This window comes from Piliocolobus tephrosceles, chromosome 2, assembly GCF_002776525.5.
Source record: "Piliocolobus tephrosceles isolate RC106 chromosome 2, ASM277652v3, whole genome shotgun sequence".
NCBI lineage: Eukaryota > Metazoa > Chordata > Mammalia > Primates > Cercopithecidae > Piliocolobus > Piliocolobus tephrosceles.
The window spans coordinates 78,090,765-78,112,031 of record NC_045435.1 but is presented as its reverse complement, the minus strand read 5'-3'; the positions used below and the strand labels follow the sequence as shown (position 1 = coordinate 78,112,031).

Sequence of the window (21,267 nt, the reverse complement as noted above, 5' to 3'; positions counted from 1 at the left end):
CGGAGTCTCGCTCTGTGGCCCGGGCTGGAGTGCAGTGGCCGGATCTCAGCTCACTGCAAGCTCCGCCTCCTGGGTTCACGCCATTCTCCTGCCTCAGCCTCCCCAGTAGCTGGGACTACAGGTGCCCGCCACCTCGCCCGGCTAGTTTTTTGTATTTTTTAGTAGAGACAGGGTTTCACCATGTTAGCCAGGATGGTCTCGATCTCCTGACCTCGTGATCCGCCCGCCTCGGCCTCCCAAAGTGCTGGGATTACAGGCTTGAGCCACCACGCCCAGCCTAAGAATGCTTTTCAAATATTAAAAAAAATTTTTTTTTAATTATACAACTCTGTATTTTAAAATGTTTTGTTCATGTATTGTAATAAACACATTTGTATTCCTTTTTTTCCTCCTTCATCGTCTCTACCCTGCTACCCTTCCCAGCCTCTGGTAATCACCAATCTACTTTCTATCCTCATGAGATCTACTTCTTTTTTTTTTGAGATGGAGTCTTGCTCAGTTGCCCAGGCTAGAGTGCAGTGGCACATTCTCGGCTCACTGCAGCCTCTGCCTCCCAGGTTCAAGGGATCTTCCTGCCTCAGCCCCCGCCAGTAGCTGAGATTACAGGCACACGCTATCATGTCCAGCTAATTTTTGTATTTTTTCTAGAGACAGGGTTTTGCCATGTTGGCCAGGCTGGTCTTGAACTCCTGACCTCAGGTGATCCACCCTCCTCAGGCTGCCAAAGTGCTGGGATTACAGGCGTGAGCCACTGCACCTGGCAAGATCTGCTTTTTTAGCTCTCACGAGTGAGAACATGCAACAGTTGTCTTTCTGTGCCTGGCTTACTTCACTTAACAAAATGGCCTCCAGTTCTATTCATGGTGCTGCAAATGACAGAATTTCATTTTTTTTTTTTTATGACTGAGTGATATTCCATTGTAACATATACCACTTGTTTTTTTTATCCATTGATGGACGCTTAAGTTCTGTATTTTGGCTATTGGGAATAGTACTGCAATAAATGTGAGAGTGCATATGTCTTTTTGTTGTTTTTCTTCCACCTTGGTGTCCCAGATTGCTGGGATTACAGCATGAGCCCCTACACCCAACTGCACGTGTCTTTTTGAATTGATTTCCTTTCCCTTGGATTTCTGCTTAGTAGTAGACTTGCTGGATTAAATGGTATTCTATTTTTAGTTTAGTTTCTTTTGTTTTTTGTTTTTGAGATGAAGTCTTGCCGTGATGCCCAGGGTGGAGGGCAGTGGCATGGTCATGGCTCACTACAGCCTCAACCACCCAAGCTCAAGTGATTTTCCCACCCCAGAATCCCTAGTAGCCAGGACCACAGGCATATTTTTTCATAAGGAGGCTTTTTTTTTAATTATACAACTCTGTATTTTAAAATACAGAGTTTTTGCTGTACCACCAAGCCAATTTTTTTACTTGTAGAGACAAAGTCTCACTATGTTGCCCAGGCTCCTGGACTCAAGCAGTCCTCTTGCCTTGGCCTCCCAAAGTTCTGGGATGATAAACATGAGCCACTGCACCTGACCTATTTTTAGTTTTTTGGGAAACCTCCATGCTGTTCTCCATAGTGTTTGTACAGTTACATTCCTCCCAGTAGTGTATGAGGGTTCCCCTAGAGATTATTTTATTTATTTATTTTTTTGAGACGGAGTCTTACTCTTGTCGCCCAGGCTGGAGTGCAGTGGCACAACCTCCGCCCGCCCGGATTCAAGCGATTCTCCTGCCTCAACCTCCTGAGTAGCTGGGACTACAGGCACCTGCCACCATGCCCAACTAATTTTTGTATTTCCCTAGAGATTATTTTAAAACTGTGTTTGAAATTGCAGAAGTGAACTTTCAGAAGTGATGAATTTTGTTGGATTTATTCTAATATGCCTTCTGTTTTATAAGGAACACAGTAGACAAATGTTTGTTGTAGCACAGTGCTACTCAAAGTGTGGCCTAGAATGGCAACCTGCAAACTCTTTGCCCATCTTGAAGAGATAAGGAATTTGCAGCAGAACCAGTGCACTACCACTTTTAATGAGAAAGTCTCCTTATGGTCCAGGCGCAGTGGCTCACTCCTGTAATCCGAGCTCTTCCGGAGGCTGAGGCGAGCGGATCACGTAAGGTCAGGAGTTTGAGACTAGCCTAGACAACATGGTGAAACCTTGTCTCTACTAAAAATACAAAAATTAGCTGGGCGTGGTGGCACATGCCTGTAGTCCTAGCTACTTGGAAGCCTGATGGAAGAGAATTGCTTGAACCTGGGAGGCGGAGGTTGCAGTGAGCCCAGATCACACCACTGCATTCCAGCCTGGGCAACAGAGCAAGACTCTGTCTCAAAAAAAAAAAAAAGCCTCCTTATGAAAAAAAGAACTGAACTAAACACACTGATTAATGATACTATTGGTTTACATTCTGATTCAACTCCTTATTTTGTCATAGACCAACACTTTAAGCAGATTTGAGAAAAGAAGTAGAGAAGTAGAGTTTTAGAAGTTGAGAGAAGACAGAGGATGCTCAGGAAATTATTTTCTGATTCATATAGTCTGTCAAATCAAAATATGCTAAGTACCTCATCAAAATTTAAAGCCTCTGCAAAAGACTCTTTTAAGAGGATGAAAAGGCCAGGCGTGGTGGCTCACAGCTATAATCCCACCACTTCGAGAAGCCAAGTGGGTAGATCAGTTGAGCCCAGGAGTTCCAGACCAGCCTGGGTATCTGGTGAAACCCCGTCTCTATAAAAAAATTTGAAAAATTGAGCCAGGTGTGGTGGTGTGCACCTATAGTCCCAACTAGTCAAGAGACTGGGATGGGAGGATTGCTTGAGCCCAAGAGCTCAAGGTTGCAGTGAGTGGTGATCACACCACCATGGCTGGGGGTGGAGGTGGGAAAGGATGAAAAGATGACTTACATACTAGGGGAAAATATTTGTAAACCACGTATCCAACAAAGGACTATAGTGTTTAGAATATATAAATGACATTTGGCCTGGTGCAGTGGCTTATGCCCATAATCCCAACACTTTGGGAGACCAAGGCAGGAAGATTTCTTGAGGTCAGGAGTTCGAGGCTGTAGTGAACTCTGATTGCACCACTGCATGCAGCCTGGGCAACAGAACAAGACCCTGTCTCAATAATAATAACGCGCAGGTGTGGTGGCTCACGCCTGTAATCCCAGTACTTTGGGAGGCCGAGGTGGGTTGATCGCCTGAGGTTAGGAGTTGGAGACCATCCTGGCCAACATGGCAAAACCCCGTCTCTGCTAAAACTATAAAAACTAGCCAGGTGTGGTGGCACATGCCCGTAACCCCAGCTATTCGGGAGACTAAGGCAGGAGAATCACTTGAACCTGGGAGGCGGGGGTTGTAGTGAGCCAAGATCCCACCACTGCACTCCAGCCAGGGTGACAGAGCGAGATTCTTGTCTCAAGAAAATAATATTAATAATAATAAGTATCAAAACTCAGCCAAACAATTCAATTAGAAATTTGAATTGTTTGGCAAAAACATTAACAGACATTTTACTAAAGAGAATGTATGGTTGGCAAAGAAGCACATGGAAAGATGTTTAACACTAGCCATTAGGGAAATGCACATTAATGCCACAATGAGATACCACTGTATACCTAGCAGAATGACCGAAATAAAAAATAACAACTTCAAATGCTAGCAAGAATGTGAAGAAACTGGATCACTCATACACTATAGTGAGTATGTAAAATAGTGCAGCTACTCTGGAACATAGTTTGGCTGTGTCTTTTTTTTTTTTTTTTTTTTTGTAAAATTACATAGAGCCACACACAGATATAAATATGAGTAGACATACAATTGGTAAAATCTGTGGGATTTTACATAGGGAAAATTACCTAGAGCCACACACAGGTATAAATATGAATAGACATACAGTTGGTAAAATCTGAATAACCTCTGGATTGTACCAATACCACTTTTCTAGTTTTACTACTGTAATGTAGTTATGCAAGACATTGACATTGCAGGAGGCTGGATGAAGAGTGCATGGAACCTCCCTGTACATTTTTTTTAAATTAATTAATTTATTTATTTTTGAGGCGAAGTTTTGCTCTTTTTGCCCAGGCTGGAGTGCAATGGCACGATCTTGCCTCACCGCAACCTCCACCTCCCAGGTTCAAGCAATTCTCCTGCCTCAGCCTCCCAAGTAGCTGGGATTACAGGCATGCGCCACCACACCGGGCTAATTTTGTATTTTTAGTAAAAATGGGGTTTCTCCGTGTTGATCAGGCTGGTCTCAAACTCCCAACCTCAGGTGATCTGCCCCCCCTTGGCCTCCCAAAGTGGTGGGATTATAGGCATGAGCCACTGTGCCTGGCCAATCCCTATACATTTCTTTGTGATCTCTTGTGAGTCTATAATTTTTCTAAATACAAAATTTAAAAAAATATATATGTCTGCGTGTACCTGTGTGTCAGGTAGAAAACCTCGTTCCTGGGGTTTATATAGCTGCGAACAAACAGACATGGCCTCTGCCACATGGACTAATGTCTTGGTTCTTGTAGTAGGAAAACATGTTAGACAATTAGTGACAAGAATAAAGGGAATTATAAAAGAGAAGGTGTGGTGTCCTGTACAGGAAAGAACATAACAAGCTGACTTTGTCTCAACTTGAAAATCAGTCAAGGAACAATTTAAATGAAGACTCAAAGGATGAGGGACATCAGCCATATGCAGAGGTGTAGGCAGAACATGCTAGGCAGAGGGACCTGTAAGTAAGTAAGCAACTAAAGCACCAGCACTGTTAAATAAAATACTGCTTTTGTGGAGGAGAAAATCTGAAAACTCAATGGTTGTCCAAAGTTGATAAGCATTCAAGAATAATGGTGAGAATAGCCTGCTAATATAATAGCATTATTCCACATTCAGGTTGATGCCGCCTTACCTTTGGACATCCTAACCTATGAAGAGAAGACCTTGTCAGCCATCTTGAGAATATGTAGCAGGTATGACAGAGAGTGGGACATTTATAGTATAACAGGGCAGAGAGAGACCGATGGAGAAATAGAGCAAAAATGCTCTTCTGAGAATGAGAATTTTTTTGTTGTGAACTCTGAGCAGCTTTTGGGAATTTAAACTGGGATGAATATGAACATTCATCCACCAGAAACTTGTACTCTAGAGAGGGCAAAACTTAGGATTTGGTTACAGCTGTAGTTTCCCATTGATGGTTACAGTTGCAAAGTCAGAAGTGAATATTTTAGAAATCTTAGTTGAGGTTCATTTTGTTCTCTGCCTATGACACAGTGTGTATTTTCTTGATATTTCTGCAGTGGTCTTGTCAAATTGTGGAGCTCTTTGACCCTGTTAGGATCCTATAAAGGCAAAAAATGTGCTTTCCGGGTGATTCAGGTAAAGACTATTCCTTCACATATTTCCAAACAAGATTGAGTGGTGGGTCGACTGCTTCTTAATATACTCAACTCATTTTTGTGCTTGCATAAATGTAATATGATTAAAATGATCTAAGTAGGGGAAAATAAAGGACTTGATTGTTTCCAAAAATGTGAGCCAGAGCACTTAGATTTTAAATTCTGTGGGAGATGTTTTGGGATAAAACTTGCAATCCTGTGGTTAAGGCTTATTTTTCATTTAACACTTAATGCCTTGTGTGTTATATATTGGTATGCTCTTTTTGAGCTGTGACTACGAGTTTCTCCCGATGCTTTAACCTTTTTCTTTCTCTTGTAGGTTTCTCCATTTCTCCTTGCATTATCTGGTAATAGTAGGGAACTAGTATTGGATTGAATGAATAGTCTTCCATTTTGGAAACATTCCTCCACTCTCATATTTATTTTTTGGTGCCTGCATGTTTGAAGACTGAAGCAGGCTAAAAGCTCTTGATGAAATTTGTGGGTGCTGAAGATGTTCCCACTAATTTCCAGTCATCGCTTTTGGTGGGGTGGGCTTCGGAGGACAGTCTGCCTGAACCTGCCAGTGCTGACCCTGCAGCACTTTCAGCATATGCACATCAAAGTTGGAGACCGCGCTGAACTTAGGAGGGCCTTCACACAGACAGATGTGGCTACCTTCTCAGAATTAACGGGGGATATCAATCCTTTGCATTTAAATGAAGACTTTGCAAAACACACCAAGTTTGGAAATACAATTGTACATGGAGTTTTGATCAATGGACTTATCTCAGCTCTCCTGGGAACTAAAATGCCAGGGCCAGGTTGTGTATTTCTTTCCCAGGAAATTAGCTTTCCAGCCCCTTTATATATTGGAGAAGTTGTTTTAGCTTCTGCAGAAGTGAAAAAGCTGAAGCGGTTCATTGCTATTATTGCAGTGTCATGTTCTGTAATAGAAAGTAAAAAGACTGTTATGGAAGGCTGGGTTAAAGTTATGGTTCCAGAAGCTCCCAAATCCTGAAATATGTGTTTAAAGATGCAACCTCAAACACCAATGCTGTAGTTAAAGAGCCTCTGGGGAAATGGATTGCTGCTTTTCACCAAAGAATGGTTGATAGGCCCAGAAGCCCATCTTAGGGGAAGAGAGCGGGTAGAGGGTTGTTCAAATGCCCACTTTCCAGTTTGGCCTTATGCTTTATGCAGACTTGAGTGTATGCAGGATTTTCATTATCTGCCTGGCTTTTTTGTTTTTTGCTTTTTAATTCAAGAAGTGGGCTGGGCCCAGCGGCACATGCCTATAATCCTGGCACTTTGGGAGGCTGTGGCAGGCGGATCACTTGAGGTCAGGAGTCCAAGACCATCCTGGCCAACATGGTAAAACCCCATCACTACCAAAAAAAAAAAATACAACTATCTGTGCTTGGTGACTTGGCCCTGTAGACCCAGCTGCTCGAGAGGCTGAGGTGGGAGAATTGCTTGGGCCTGAGAGCTGGAGGTTATGGTGAGACTGAGATCGTACCACTGCACTGTAGTCTGGGTGACAGAGCGAGACCCTGTCTCAAAAAAGAAAAAAGTATTGGGAAGGTTATTTGAAGACTCTACTTTTAAATCAGGCATGGCGGCTCACGCCTGTAATCCCGGCATTTTGGGGGGCCGAGGCAGGCGAATCACTTGAGGTCATGAGTTCAAGATCAGCCTGGCCAACATATGAAACCCCATCTGTACTAAAAATACAAAAACTAACTGGGTGTGGTGGCGGGCACCTGTAATCCCAGCTACTTGGGAGGCTAAAGCAGGAGAATCGCTTGAACCTGGGAGGTTGCCATGAGCCGAAATCATACCATTGCACTTCATCCTGGGTGACAGAGCAAAACTCCACCTCAGAAAAAAAAAGAGAGAGATTGTACTTTTAGGAATTCAGACCTAGATAGATTTGCATTTGGATAACAGAACCCTACCTATATCTTTGTAGAAGCAGCTTCTCACTGAATTTTAACTGTAACAATTGTTGAAGGTGAAAATAGAAGTTGGGTCATCTTTGAACACCTACTTTTTATCATTGAATATTTTTAGGCCCTGTTCTTCAGTATCTGAGTCACAAGGTGGCATCTTGGTCTACCTTCAGTGAGACTTGGGTTTCATGGGAGGGGTGTATGTGCATCCTTGGTCTCAGGTATGTAAACTCTCTGATCTATAAAATGGTGGTAACGCATGCCACATGGGATAATTGGTGGAAATGATAGATGGAGTTAAGCACAGGACCCAGTCTCTCAGCAGTAGCTTCTAATTATTGTTGCCTATTTACCCTGCAACTGAGGTGAGAGGTTTTCCTGAGTTTGAAGCTGACTGGCCCCACAGTTAAACATAACAGACCCAGTCTTTCAGGGTATCAAGCAACCTCTATTAGTGTTCTTAAGTACAGTTCCTGTTTTAAAAGTTCAGAGTATTCCTTGAAAATTTGGATCTACCTCTCATTATATGAATAATACATGCTTATAGTAAAAAAAAAATTTAAAAAATTGTAATAAATAAAAAAATATTAAGAAGACTATGGAGGCCAAATTCTTAAGACTTCGGGAGCTGGGGGCCAGGGAGGTTATATTGAAGGGAAGATGTACCTAACATATTAGTACTAAATGGCCATCCCAACACAGCCAACACTTTTGTTTCCATTTTTTAATAACGTTGAAATGTAATTCACATACCACAAAATTCACCTTTTTAAAGTGTACATTTCAGTGGTTTTCAGAATATCTACACAGTTGTACAACCATCACCAAATCAATTTTTTTTAGCATTTTTCATCCCCCAAAAGAATCCCCCATTAGCAGTCAATCCATTTATCTCCAGTCCTAGGGAGTCAGCAGTCTACTTTCTGTGTCTGTGAATTTCCCTATTCTGGACATTTCATATAAGTTCATACAGTATATGGTCCTTGGGAACTGGCTCCTTCGATATAGCATGTTTTCAGGGTTCATCCATTTTACAGCATGTATCAGTACATTTTATTTTATGGCTGAATAATATTCCATTGTATTTACCCATCCATCAGTTGATATTTGGATTATTTTTGCTTTTTGACTGTTAATGTTAGGAACATTATAGAAGAGGTTTTTATGTGCACAGGTTTTAAATTCCACGAGTGGAATTGCTGGATCATGTAACTTTAATATAAAGAATTGTCAAATTGTTCTTCAAATTACTATTGGGCATGAGGTGGTATCTCATTGTAGTTATGATTTCCATGTATCTTATGTCAGCCAATACATTCAAGACAATCTATGACAGAATTTTAAATTTTTACCCAGAGAGCAGCTGAACAGACGACTAGAAATAATTATTCTAGGCCAGGTGTGGTGGCTCACGCCTGTAATCTCAGCACTTTGGGAGACTGAGGTAGGCGGATCACAAGGTCAAGGTCAAGAGATTGAGACCATCCTGGCCATCGTGATGAAACCCCATCTCTACTAAGAACACAAAAAAATTACCTGGGCGTGGTGGTGCTACTCGGAGGCTGAGACAGGAGAATCACTTGAACTTGGAGGCGGAGGTTGCACTGATCCCAGATGGTGCTACTGCTCTTTAGCCTGGGTGATGGAGTCAGACTCAGTCTCAAAAAAAGAAAAAAAAAAATGGATTATTCTAGTCACTAGAGGGCAGTGCTGTGTATAAAGTTAGTACTTTAAAACTTTAATATTGTATTATACCATACTCTCGTTTTCAAAGGTGGAAGACAAGACCAAAATCAATGTGAGGAGCAAGGATACTGTTCTCGTGAGTTTCAGAATGTGCAGTATATGCAGGCTGAGGTCCATCTAAAGAAGATTTTTATAGGTGAATCACTAGACGTGCTGAAAATGTGTTCAAATGGCAAAACACAATGGGAAACATGAGGCAAAAATATATGGACTTGAGGCCAAACCTGCTTGCTCCTGCAGAACTTATTTTCTGGGATGTAGCAGCAGTCTTAAAGTGATGTCTGTAACTGGATCGGGATGTGATCATTGATACTGATAGCCACCATTTTTTCAGTGCCTGATGAGTTGATTTTCTACATTAATGCTAATCCTTGAAACAACTTTGTGAAGTTAATGTTATCCTGTTTTTAAGTAGGATAACTGTGACTTGCCCAAGGTTGTTCAGTGAATAAGCGGTACAGCTGGGATTCAAACTTGGACCTGCCTGGCTCCAAAGCCTTTCCTTTTTCCATCACTCTGTGGGTCTTAGGTTCCTGTAGGGGCCAAAGGGAAACTTCCCTTTTGCCCTCTGAAGGTTCACTCTGAAAAATCAACTGAGTAAAGGCAGATTAATTGGAGAAAAGGCATACCAATATATTAGCTTGCATGAAGGGGAGAGCCACAGAGTGACTATCCCCCCAAAACCCCTACACAATAGGGTTTACAAGCTTAAATACCACCTTAAGGTTACAGGAAGAGTGGGCTCAGATCGGTGGCATAACAGTTTCTGGGAGCAGGAGAAGAAGAAGCCTGGCTGGCAAAGGTGGTCTTATTACATAAATGAAGCTCCACAGGTGGCAACCCTCAAAAGAATGGATGATGAATGTTTTAGACCTTTTTTGTTGTTTGAGATGGAGTCTTGCTCTTATTTCTCAGGCAGGATTGCAATGGCACGATCTTGGCTCACTGCAGCCTCCGCCTCCCAGGTTCAAGTGATTCTCTTGCCTCAGCCTCCCCAGTAGCTGGGATTACAGGCGCACGCCACCATGCCAAGCTAAGTTTCCATTTTTAGTAGAGACGGGATATCACCATGTTGGCCAGGCTGGCCTCGAACTCCTGACCTCAGGTGATCTGGCCTCCCAAAGTGCTGGGATTACAGGTGTGAGCCATGTCCCAGCATGTTTCAGACCTTTAAAGTGTCAGACTAAGTTAATCTTCCCAAGATCCAGACAAGGGAAAGCCAGGCTGCATCAAGCAGATTCTCTGCAAATACAAGTTTCCCCCACAAAAGATAGCTTTGCAGGGCTACTTCTGTTGGCTCTCTTGAACAGCCATCTGAAAATATGACAAATATATTTTGGGGTGAAATATTTTTATTTCCTTCATTGGCATTGCTGAAACTGGAGCACTGTCAGTTTCTATAATAGCATCTTATGTGGCATTAAAATAATGGGAATCATTCTATAGCAATCTTTTTGCTTTCAGAATGTTCTAGATCTTATTCCCTGCTAGAGTTGTAGCATTTTCCTAATACTATTAGTTGAAAGTCTTCCACCCATGCATATCACCTACCCTTTTTCTAAGCCAACATTCAGTGATTATTTGTCTTCACCGAAGAATTGCTTAAAGGGTTAAAGATGAAAAATAGAAGGGATGTCAGATCTGAATGATAGTTGATTTATACTGTGTAACTTTCAAAAGTAGCCCCAGGGTGCTGTGGCTCAACGCTGAGGAGAGAGACCCTCTCATATTGTTTTATATTGTTTTAAACTCAGTACCTGTTTTAAGAAAAAAACAAGGAAGTAAAACCAAAGACAGGCAGCCCAGTGCCAGGCCCACAACCAGGCCTGGGCCTGCCTGACCTAAACCGAGTAGTTAAAAATCAACTCATAACTTAGAAACCGATATTATTCATAGATTCTAGGCATTGTATAAAAGAACATAGTGAAACTCCCAGTCCTGTTTTGTTTCTCTCTGACCACGAGTGCATGCAAACCCTGTCACGTACCCCTTGCTTGCTCAAATCAATCACGACCCTTTCATGTGAAATCTTTAGTGTTGTGAGCCCTTAAAAGGGACAGAAATTGTGCACTCAGGGAGCTTGGATTTTAAGGCAGTAGCTTGGCGATGCTCCCAGCTGAATAAAGCCCTTCCTTCTACAACTTGGTGTCTGAGAGGTTTTGTCTGTGGCTCGTCCCGCTACAGTTTTTGGTTCCCTGACCGGGAAGTGAGGTAACTGTTGGACAGCCGAGGCAGCCTGTTAGGAGGCTTAGGCCTGCCCTGTGGAGCATCCCTGCAGGGGACTCTGGCCAGCCTGAGTGACGTGAGCCAAAGAGTGCTCCCAGGTAGGCAGTTGTCCCGGTAAAACGCCTCATCAGAGCAGTGCGTAGGAGGCCCCCACAGAGGATGAACACAGTGGCTGAATACCGGGAAGGAACTGGCACTTGGAGTCCGGACATCTGAAACTTGGTAAGACTAGTCTTTGGAACTTGCCCCACTCCATTTGAGTGGAAGCGTGGCTTGATCACCCATGGTATGCCTGTATTGGCACTTTTGTTCTGGTTTTGTCTTGACTTAAATTGCTGGATACTTTGGTTTTGGTTTTGACTTGGCTTAAATTTCTTGGTACTCGGATTTTGAATTTCGTGGTATTCTGATTTTGGTTTGGTATAAATGATAAAAGTGTGTGTGTGTGTACCCTCTTTACCCGTTCTGTGTTTTGTGGTGAATGTGTGTGGTGTGAGTGTGGTATTTTGTCTTGAGAAAACATGGGTCAGGTGCAAAATAAGCCCACCCCACTGAGAACTATGTTGAAAACTTTCAAGAAAGGAAAAAAGGGGGGAGGCAGAATTTACATAAAAAGAATGTTATATGATAAATTCTTGTCCTGAAATAAATTAACTGGTTATTTTTTAAAAAAAGTTTGTAATAAGTCAGAAAGTTGAGACATGTCAAAAAAAATTGCGAAAGTCGTAAAAGAAAAAAATGTTATAAAAAAATTTTTATGCAAAAAATGTTGTATAATTTAAAAGTAATATGGCCTCCTGAGTACTATTGGAAAAAAGAGTTTGTGTGCAAAGTGTATAAAAAAGTAAAATAGGCTGGGCGCAGTGGCTCAAGCCTGTAATCCCAGCACTTTGGGAGGCCGAGACGGGTGGATCATGAGGTCAGGAGATCGAGACCATCCTGGCTAACACAGTGAAACCCCGTCTCTACTAAAAAATACAGAAAAAACTAGCCGGGCGAGGTGGCGGGCGCCTGTAGTCCCAGCTACTCGGGAGGCTGAGGCAGGAGAATGGCGTAAACCCGGGAGGCGGAGCTTGCAGTGAGCTGAGATCCGGCCACTGCACTCCAGTCTGGGCGACAGAGCGAGACTCTTGTCTCAAAAAAAAAAAAAGTAAAATACACCTTTAGTAAAAAGATTATAAAGAGGCATAAGAATGTGGATTTTTACCTACGTTAAAAGGTCAAAAAATTATTGTTTTGAAAGTTTGGGCAAGTTTTAAAACGTTAATTGTAAAGAAAATTCTGTGTGTAAACATAATAGCTAGAGTTTAAAAGGTATCATCCAGTTTTTCTGTGAACTGGACATTTAAAATGCAACAGGTTTTTCTTAAAACATCAACCTGCTCTTTAACGAAAATTATAAAAAGTTAAAAAGAGTCTATAAAATCTTACCTTATGGTCAAACATGAAAAATTGGATAAATATGTCTACAGGGTTTTATTAAAATTAATAGCACACTAATATAAAGGTAAAATTTAGCTTATCTGGTATAAAAATCATACAAAAAGCATTGTTAAATATAAAATGGTGGTTAGCTTTTTTTTGGTCTAAAAACTAGTAAAAACAGGTGCTAAAGAAAACATTCATTTTACTAGAAGATCATAGAAGTTAAAGACTTAAAACAAACTTTGGCAATTAAGACAGCATACCAAGGTGTAAATGCCTGGTTGAAATGGATCAAATATTCCATCTGCACGTTAAACAAAAGCAATTGTTATGCTTGTACACATGGTAGGCCAGAGGCCCTGATTGTCACCCTTCCACTAAGGTGGTCCTCCAGTCAACCAGGCATGGGCTACATGGTAGCTCTTTTCCAGGATTCTACAGCCTGGAATAATAAGTCATGCCAAGCTCTCTCTGCTATATCCCAAAGTCCCTGCAGGTAGGTCCCCGAGGGCCATCCAGCTTCCATCTCCCAAAACTAAGTTCACTTCGTGTCTCTCACGGCAAGGAGGAGACTTAGTATTCCTTGGAGACCTGAAGGGATGCAGTGAGCTTAAGAATTTTTAAGAGCTTATCAGTCAGTCAGCCCTTGTGCATCCCCAAGCAGATGTGTGGTGGTATTGTGGTGGACCTTTACTGGGCACTCTGCCAGATAACTAGAGTGACACTTGTGCTTTATAGTCCATTTGGCTATCCCTTTCACCCTGGCATTTCATCAACCAGAAAATAATAATAATAATAAGAAGAAGAAGAAGAAGAAGAAGAAGACATCGTAAAGTGAGAGAAGCCCCTTATAGGTCTTTCAACTCTCACATCTATTTAGATGCAATTGGAGAAACACCAGATCAATTTAACCTTGAAATTAACCACAAGAAATACCAGATCAATTTAAAGCTTGAAATCAAATAGTTACAGGATTTAAATCAATATTTTAGTAAATGACAGTCAATAAAAATATAAATTAGATAAACTACATCTATTACAACCAGCAGCAACAAGCTTTTCATGAGTTAAAAAGAAAAACTCATGTCGGCCCCAGCCCTGAGGCTACTTGACCTGACAAAACTCTTTACACTCTGTATGTCAAAAAAAAAAAAAATGGCAGTTGGAGTTTTAACACAGACTGTAGGGCCCTGGCCAAGGCCAGCGGCCCATCTCTCAAAACAGCTAGACAGGGTTTCCGAAGACTGGTCCCCATGTCCAAGAGCCCTGGCAGCAATGGCCCAATTAGCACAAGAACCAGATAAGCTAACTCTTACGCAAAACCTAAACATAAAGTCTCCCCATGCTGTTGTGATTTTAATAAATACCAAAGGACACCATTAGCTAATAAATGCTAGACTATCTAGATACCAAAGCTTGCTCTGTAAAAAATCTCCGCATAACCAGTAAAGTTTACAACACCGTAAACCTGCCACCTTGCTCCTGGCATCAAAGAGCCCAGTTAAACATAACTGTGTAAAAGTATTGGACTCAGTTTATTCTAGTGGGCCTAACCTCTGAGACCATCCTTAAACATCTGTAGATTGGGAGCTGTACGTGGATGGGAGCAGCTTTGCTAACCCCTGCAAAGTAACTCTGAAAAAGACAAGCCCTGCTCCAGTCATACCCAGAAGCTGACTGATCCACACACGGCCGAAGCATGAGGAAACTCATCGTGGGACTCATTTTCCTTAAAATTTGGACTTGTACTGTAAGGACTTCAACTGACCTTCCTAAGACTGAGGGCTGTTCCAGTGTATATATCAAGTCACTGAGGTAGGACAAAAGGTTGCTACAGTCCTATTATTTTATAGTTATTATAAGTGTACCAGGACTCTAAAAGAAACTTGTTTGTATAATGATATTCTATCCAAGGTATGTGGCCCAGGAAATAACCAACCTGATGTGTGTTATGACTCATTTTAAGCCTCCCATGATCACAGTTTTTAAAATAAGACTAAGGACTGGTCCTTTTCTAAGTGACACAAGTAAAGTAATAGCTAGAACAGAAGAAAGAGGGATCCCCAAAAATGTAACCTTAAAATTTAACACAGATACTGCTGTTAATAGTAAGCAGCATGGAATGGGATGCAGTTCTCTAGATTAAGAAAAAAGTTACACAGCAAAAAAATAAGTATATCTGTCAAGAATCAACTTTATGTGAGATGTGTCAATACTGGTCTTGCGTCATTTGGGCTACTTAAAATATATATATATAAAATAAAAAAGATCCTATTTGGCTCCAGAAAGGAAAAGTCAGCCCCTCCTGCATGAGTGGGAGCTGCAACCCTTTAGAATTGGTAATCACAAACCCCTCAGACCCTGAACCCATGTTTAAAAATTAGTTCCCATCACTAGGAGGATTTAAAATTCTTATAATAAAAGTTATAATAATAAGAAGAACCTGCTTACTGCTCCCTTGTTTGCTATCTGTACTTCTTCAAATGATAAAAGAGCTTCATTGCTACCTTAGTTCATCAAAATGCTTCAGCACAAGTATACTACATGAATCACTATCAATCTATTGCATAAAAAGACATAAGTAGGAAAAATAAGAGTGAGAACTCCCACTAATAAAAAGTGAGAGTCTCAAAAGGGGGGAATGAGGAAAGAGAGAGATCTTCTCATATTGTTTTATATTGTTTTATACTCAGTATCTGTTCTAAGAAAAAAACAAGGAAGTAAAACCAAGGACAGGCAGCATGGTGCCAGACCCAGAACCAGGCCTGGACCTGCCTGGCCTAAACCCAGTAGTTAAAAATCAACTCATAACTTAGAAACTGATATTATTCATAGATTCCAGGCATTGTATAAAAGAACGTAGTGAAACTCCCAGTCCTGTTTTGTTTCTCTCTGACCACCGTGCATGCAAACCCTGTCACGTACCCCTTGCTTGCTCAAATCAATCACGACCCTTTCATGTGAAATCTTTAGTGTTGTGAGTCCTTAAAAGGGACAGAAATTGTGCACTCAAGGGAGCTTGGATTTTAAGGCAGTAGCTTGGTGATGCTCCCACCTGAATAAAGCCCTTCCTTCTACAACTTGGTGTCTGAGAGGTTTTGTCTGTGGCTCATCCTGCTATAACTCCTGTAATCCCAGCACTTTGGGAGGCCGAGGCAGGTGGATCACGAGGTCAGGAGATCGAGATCATCCTGGCTAACACCGTGAAACCCCGTCTCTACTGAAAGTACAAAAAATTAGCCGGGCGTGGTGGCAGGTGCTTATAATCCCAGCTACTTGGGAGGCTGAGGCAGGAGAATGGCGTGAACCCGGGAGGCAGAGCTTGCAGTGAGCCAAGATCGCACAGCTGCACTCCAGCCTGGGCAACAGTGCATGACTCTGTCTCAAAAAAAAAGTAACTTCTCAATGTGAGCATTTCCACTGGTTTTTTTGTTTGTTTTCTGAGAGAGAGTCTCACTCTGTCTCCCAGGCTGGAGTTGCAGTGGTGCAATCACTGCAGCACATCCTGGACTTACACAATCCTGTCTCGGCCTTCTATATAGCAGAGAACAGAGGCACACAGCACCGTGTCTGGCTTATTTTTTGATTTTTTTGCAGAGATGAGGTTTCACTTTGTTGCCCAGGCTAGTCTGAAACTCCTGGGCTCAAGCAGTCCTCCCACCTTGGCTTCCCAAAAGTGCTGGGATTACAGGCATGAGCCACTGTGCTCGGCCTTCATGTTCACTTTTTTAAAATGTATGTAGAAACATTTTTTGTAGAACATTTTTTGTAGAAATGCGGGTCTCACTGTGTTGCCCAGGTGGTCTCGAACTCCTGGTCTCAAAGCGATACTCTTGCCTTGGCCTCCCAAAATGCTGGAATGAGCCTCTGCATACAGATTTCCACATTTTTATGCTCCCTAAGAGTCACGGTCTTTGAAATCTGTAAATCAATAAAGGTTGGAAACAGAGAAGTAGACAAGAAGTTATCAGTAATTCTGTTTAAATAATAACTTGTCATTTTTATCTAGAGTAAAGATTCTCAAACCACACATGTTTTGTTAAAGCTGGCTATCAGGAAAACTGGTTGCTTGGCTTTCTCATTCTGAGTCTATACAAACTGCTCGAAAGAATGACTCTTAATGAAAGCTTGAGTGATCCTCAAATTAGGAAATCCTCTCCCAGATAGTTGAGAAGTGGCCTTGACTGTACCAGGTCACATGTGGAAGCGAGTACAAAAGTAATGACTAAAATAGGCCAAGTTGTTCTAGCACTTTCTACATAGGGGTTTATGCGACTGCAAATTATGTGATGTTTAATTGTTACAGAGATACTCGTTTTAAGCACTTTTAGCCTAATGTACTGGAAAATTGCTTAATGGATTTTTATATTCTATTAGAAACATTTCCATATTGGTGAAATGCCACTTATTTCTTTTTCTGAGGAGCAAATCTCGAGTAGCAATGGGAAGAAAGCCTGGCAACAGCCACCATTTATCTTGTGGACCTGACATGCATATTCACCTAGAAAAAGAAGAAATTGCTAAATGCACACTGATACCTCTTAGGCAACCACAGGTTTTCATTTTATGCTGAATTATTAGTTATTTTTCCTTTATGTTTTTAGAGTATGATTCAGAGACCAATTTATTCCCAAAGAAAATTGCCATGACATCTATTAAGTTTTTATATTAAAACATTTTCTACCAAAGGATGACTGTCACTCTGAGCAACTGTGCCACTGTGAATGCCTCATGTATCATCAGCATAGCTTATTATCTAGCTCTGTCTGAGCAGAATGGGAGTGCTGCTGAATTAGTCTTGGTCCATAGGTATCTCCAGGGTCCAGATGTTTCAACTCCTTTGTGCTTATCTTTGCTTTTATTTTGGGTTACAAACACAGCAGATAAATTAATTCTCAGCATCTTCAGAGAAATTGTGGGTTGGAGCAGAATCACCAACCAGAAGAAACCATTTAAATTCAAAAATCGGGCTGGGCGCAGTGGCTCACACCTGTAATCCCAGCACTTTGGGAGGCCGAGGCGGGTGGATCATGAGGTCAGGAGATCGAGACCATCCTGGCTAACACGGTGAAACCCCGTCTCTACTAAAAAATACAAAAAATAAACTAGCCGGGTGAGGTGGCGGGCGCCTGTAGTCCCAGCTACTCCGGAGGCTGAGGCAGGAGAATGACGTGAACCCGAGAGGCGGACATTGCAGTGAGCTGGGATTGTGCCACTGCACTCCAGCCTGGGCAACAGAGTGAGACTCTGTCTCAAAAAAAAAAAAAAAATTCAAAAATCGTAAGGAACCCAGAACCAATGTTAACACCACATAAATACAACAAGATTAATAGGAGGCCCCACAGTTAATCCCTAAGGTGGTTTTTAGCTATAAAGCAATTCAAATGACCTTCTTATAAACCCTGGGCAGCAGTCCCCTGTGATGTGGTGGAAAATATCAACAAGTAAAGGAAATAAGAATGACTGTGGGTTGAGTTTTGTTGTTTTAGATCCAGATCATGAATATTTAAAGAAATAAAAGCACTTTGAGTTGGGAGGCCATGCTACTTAGGAAATACTGAGTTTTTCACAAGCTTCTGTGATCTGATTTTGTAGAGTAGTTGCCAGGCCTAAGGAGCATCCTCGCTAAAACTCATTATCTTCAGTCAATCTGGGCGAACATCAAGTTGTTAGACAGACAACCTGTGGGCCATGTAAACATTTGGCAATAGGTAAACATTTGGCAATGGGGAAATATATATATATATATATATATACACACATACATGTATATATATGTGTGTGTGTGTGTGTGTGTGTATATATATATATATATATTATTTTTTTTTTTTTTTTTTTGCTAGCCCCGAGTAGTTGTGTGTGTGGCAAAAGCTGAGGTTCCCTCATTCCTCATTAGCCTTAGGCAGCCTTGAGACTATAGAAACAAAACCGATTTAAATTAGATCAGCTCCAGCCTTGGGGGTGTTTCCCTATGTTCAACCTGAGCCATTTCTTTTCTTTTTTTTGAGACAGGGTCTGGCTCTGTCACTCGGGCTGGAGTGGAGTGGTGGGATCACAGCTTACTGCAGCCTCGACCTCCGTGTGCTCATGTGATCCTCCTACCTCAGCTTCCTGAGTAGCTGGGATCACAGTCACATGCCACCATGCCCGGCTAATTTTATGACTTTTTGTAGAGACGGGAATCTCACTATGTTGCCTAGGCTGGTCTCAAACTCCTGGGCTCAAGCGATCTGCCTGTCTTGGCCTCCCAAAGTGCTGGGATTATAGGCGTGAGCCACCATGCCCAGCTAGGTCTTAGCCATTTCAAATGCCAAATGGATATTAAGGCTCTCCTGGGGTTTGAAACCCAGTTCCCCATGGATCATGGATCCAGTTTAAGTCCAGTATCCTCAGAGGATCACTAATAAGACACCAATTTGGGTAGATAAAAATAAATCATGAGGCTTACCACAATATTTATTTTAAGGGGCTCACTTCCCAGAAGAATTCACAGAGAAAGGGAGAGGCTAGACTGAGAGCTTGTCTCTGGTTTCATTTCATCAAATACCTGATTTCTCACGTTCAGTTTCCTTTCCTTAGTAAGGAAAACTAGATAGGGCTGTTATTTTATGACCTTTGCAACTCTGACCTTCAATTCTAATTCCTTTTCTGTTCTCTTCCTTTCCAGGGAGAAAACTATTTGAATACCTTTCCGTTGAACAACTTTTCTCTCCCTGTACGGTTCACCTGCTGATTTCCTTTACTTTTAATTTTTATATATTTTTTTTAGAGACAGTCTTGCTTGGTTGCCCAGGCTGTAGGGCAGTGGCACAATCATGGGTCACTGCCACCTCAGCTGGGCTCAAGAGATCCTCCCACCTCAGCCTTCTGAGTAGCTAGGACTACAGGCATGTACCACCACACCTAGCAAATTTTTAAAAATTTTGTAGAGACAGGGTCTCACTGTGTTGCCCCACCTGGTCTTGAATTCCTGGCCTCAAGCCATCCTCCCGTTTCAGTCTCCCAAGGTGCTAGGATTATAGGTGTGAGCCACTATGCCCTGCCTCCTTCTTTTGTTTTGTTCACACATCTATTTGACAAATATTTACTGAGCACAAACTCTGTGCCAGGAACTGTCCCCAAAGAGACCCAGGAATCCTAAAGAGACAAGCCCCCACACCCGACCCTGATTTCCTTTATAACATAAGAGCTAATACCCTGCATTCTCCCTACCAGCCTGTCTTCCAGGTCATTGCTTACGTGAGCTCATCCAGTCCTCGCAATGATCCCACAGGGTGGAGGCTATCATTATCTTCATTCTGCAGATGAGGAGCTGAAGCAAAGAGAGGTCAGGCTGCCAGTGAGCTGTTGAGCCGGTATGAACCCACAAAGTTGCCTGGGAGCTTAGGCCCTTAACCATGACCAACACTCCAGCTTCTTCCTCAGGCTTATGAGGGCAGCTTTTTGCCTAGTTTTTGAATGTCACAATCTGTCTTTTTTTCTCTCCTTACCTATCTGCCTGCTTTCCCCTCTCCCTCCCGACTTCCTCACTTATCTCCCTCTTCTCATTCTCATCACTCATTCACTACTTTTTAAATTATTTATTTATTTATTTATTTTTGAGATAGAGTCTTGCTCTGTCGCCCAGGGTGGAGTGCAGTGGCATGGTCTCGGCTCGCTACAACCTCCGCCTCCTGGGTTCAAGCGTTTCTTCTGCCTCAGCCTCCTGAGTAGCTGGGATTATAGGCACGTGCCACCACGCCTGGCTAATTTTTGTATTTTTAGTAGAGATGGAGTTTGACCATATTGGCCAGCAGGCTGGTCTCGAACTCCTGACCTTGTGATCTGCTTGCCTTGGCCTCCCAAAGTCCTGGGATTACAGGCATGAGCCACCGCACCAGGCCTTTTTTTTTTTTTTTTGAAACGGAGTTTTGCTCTTGTTACCCATACTGGAGTGCAATAGCATGATCTCGGCTCACGCAACCTCTGCCTCCCGGGTTCAAGCAATTCTTCTGCCTCAGCCTCCCGAGTAGCTGGGGTTATAGGCATGCGCCACCGTGCCTTGCTAATTTTGTAATTTTAGTAGAGACAGGGTTTCTCCATGTAGGTCAGACTGGTCTCGAACTCTCGACCTCAGGTGATCCGCCACCTCGGATCCGCCACCTCCCAGGCCTCCTAAAGTGCTGGGATTACAGGCTTGAGCCACTGCTCCCGATCCCCTGATTACTTTTATCTGCGTGTTATTCATGTTCCCATCCTTGAAGCAGCGGAGCCCAGGCCAGATGTGTTTGTCAGTGGTTACTGTGATCTCAGAGGGGCTCCTCCAAGGGAAGTATCTGTTCCCTTGCAAACATCCTTAACTGTCAGTTGCTGGTGTAACAGAGCTGGGAATAGAAGGGTGCGGAAGGGTTCCTTTCCCCACCTTTCCTGTTGAGCCATCTCCTCCCCAGCCCTTCACACATCCTACTCTCCAGTCCTGCAGCCTACATGGCTTTGCAGTGCCCAAGACTTCCGTAAACCCCTGAACTAGCCTGTCACTGCACATCCACATTGTTTTCTTTTCTTT

General features: G+C 42.4%; 2 protein-coding genes across 5 annotated transcripts in view; both read left to right on the top strand.

Moving 5' to 3' along the window:
• The window catches only part of RPP14 (ribonuclease P/MRP subunit p14), an 11,911-nt gene extending 5,133 nt beyond the window's left edge, over positions 1-6,778 (top strand). For 2 of the 3 annotated variants that reach the window (XM_023200774.2, XM_023200790.1), the window contains exons 4-6: positions 4,892-4,968; positions 5,296-5,374; positions 5,714-6,422. In XM_023200774.2, the coding sequence (XP_023056542.1) occupies positions 4,892-4,968; positions 5,296-5,374; positions 5,714-5,770 (213 nt within the window). In that variant the 3' untranslated portion in view covers positions 5,771-6,422. Of the gene's footprint in view, positions 1-4,891; positions 4,969-5,295; positions 5,375-5,713 lie in introns of all 3 variants that reach the window. The other variant, XM_023200782.2, reaches the window with a different exon arrangement.
• Positions 1-7,920, top strand: part of HTD2 (hydroxyacyl-thioester dehydratase type 2) — a 13,037-nt gene extending 5,117 nt beyond the window's left edge. For both annotated transcript variants that reach the window (XM_023200763.2, XM_023200767.3), the window contains 3 exons: positions 4,892-4,968; positions 5,296-5,374; positions 5,714-7,920. In XM_023200763.2, the coding sequence (XP_023056531.1) occupies positions 5,888-6,394 (507 nt within the window). In that variant the 5' untranslated portion in view covers positions 4,892-4,968; positions 5,296-5,374; positions 5,714-5,887 and the 3' untranslated portion in view covers positions 6,395-7,920. The remainder of the gene's footprint in view (positions 1-4,891; positions 4,969-5,295; positions 5,375-5,713) is intronic.
• Positions 7,921-21,267: the final 13,347 nt, after the last annotated feature.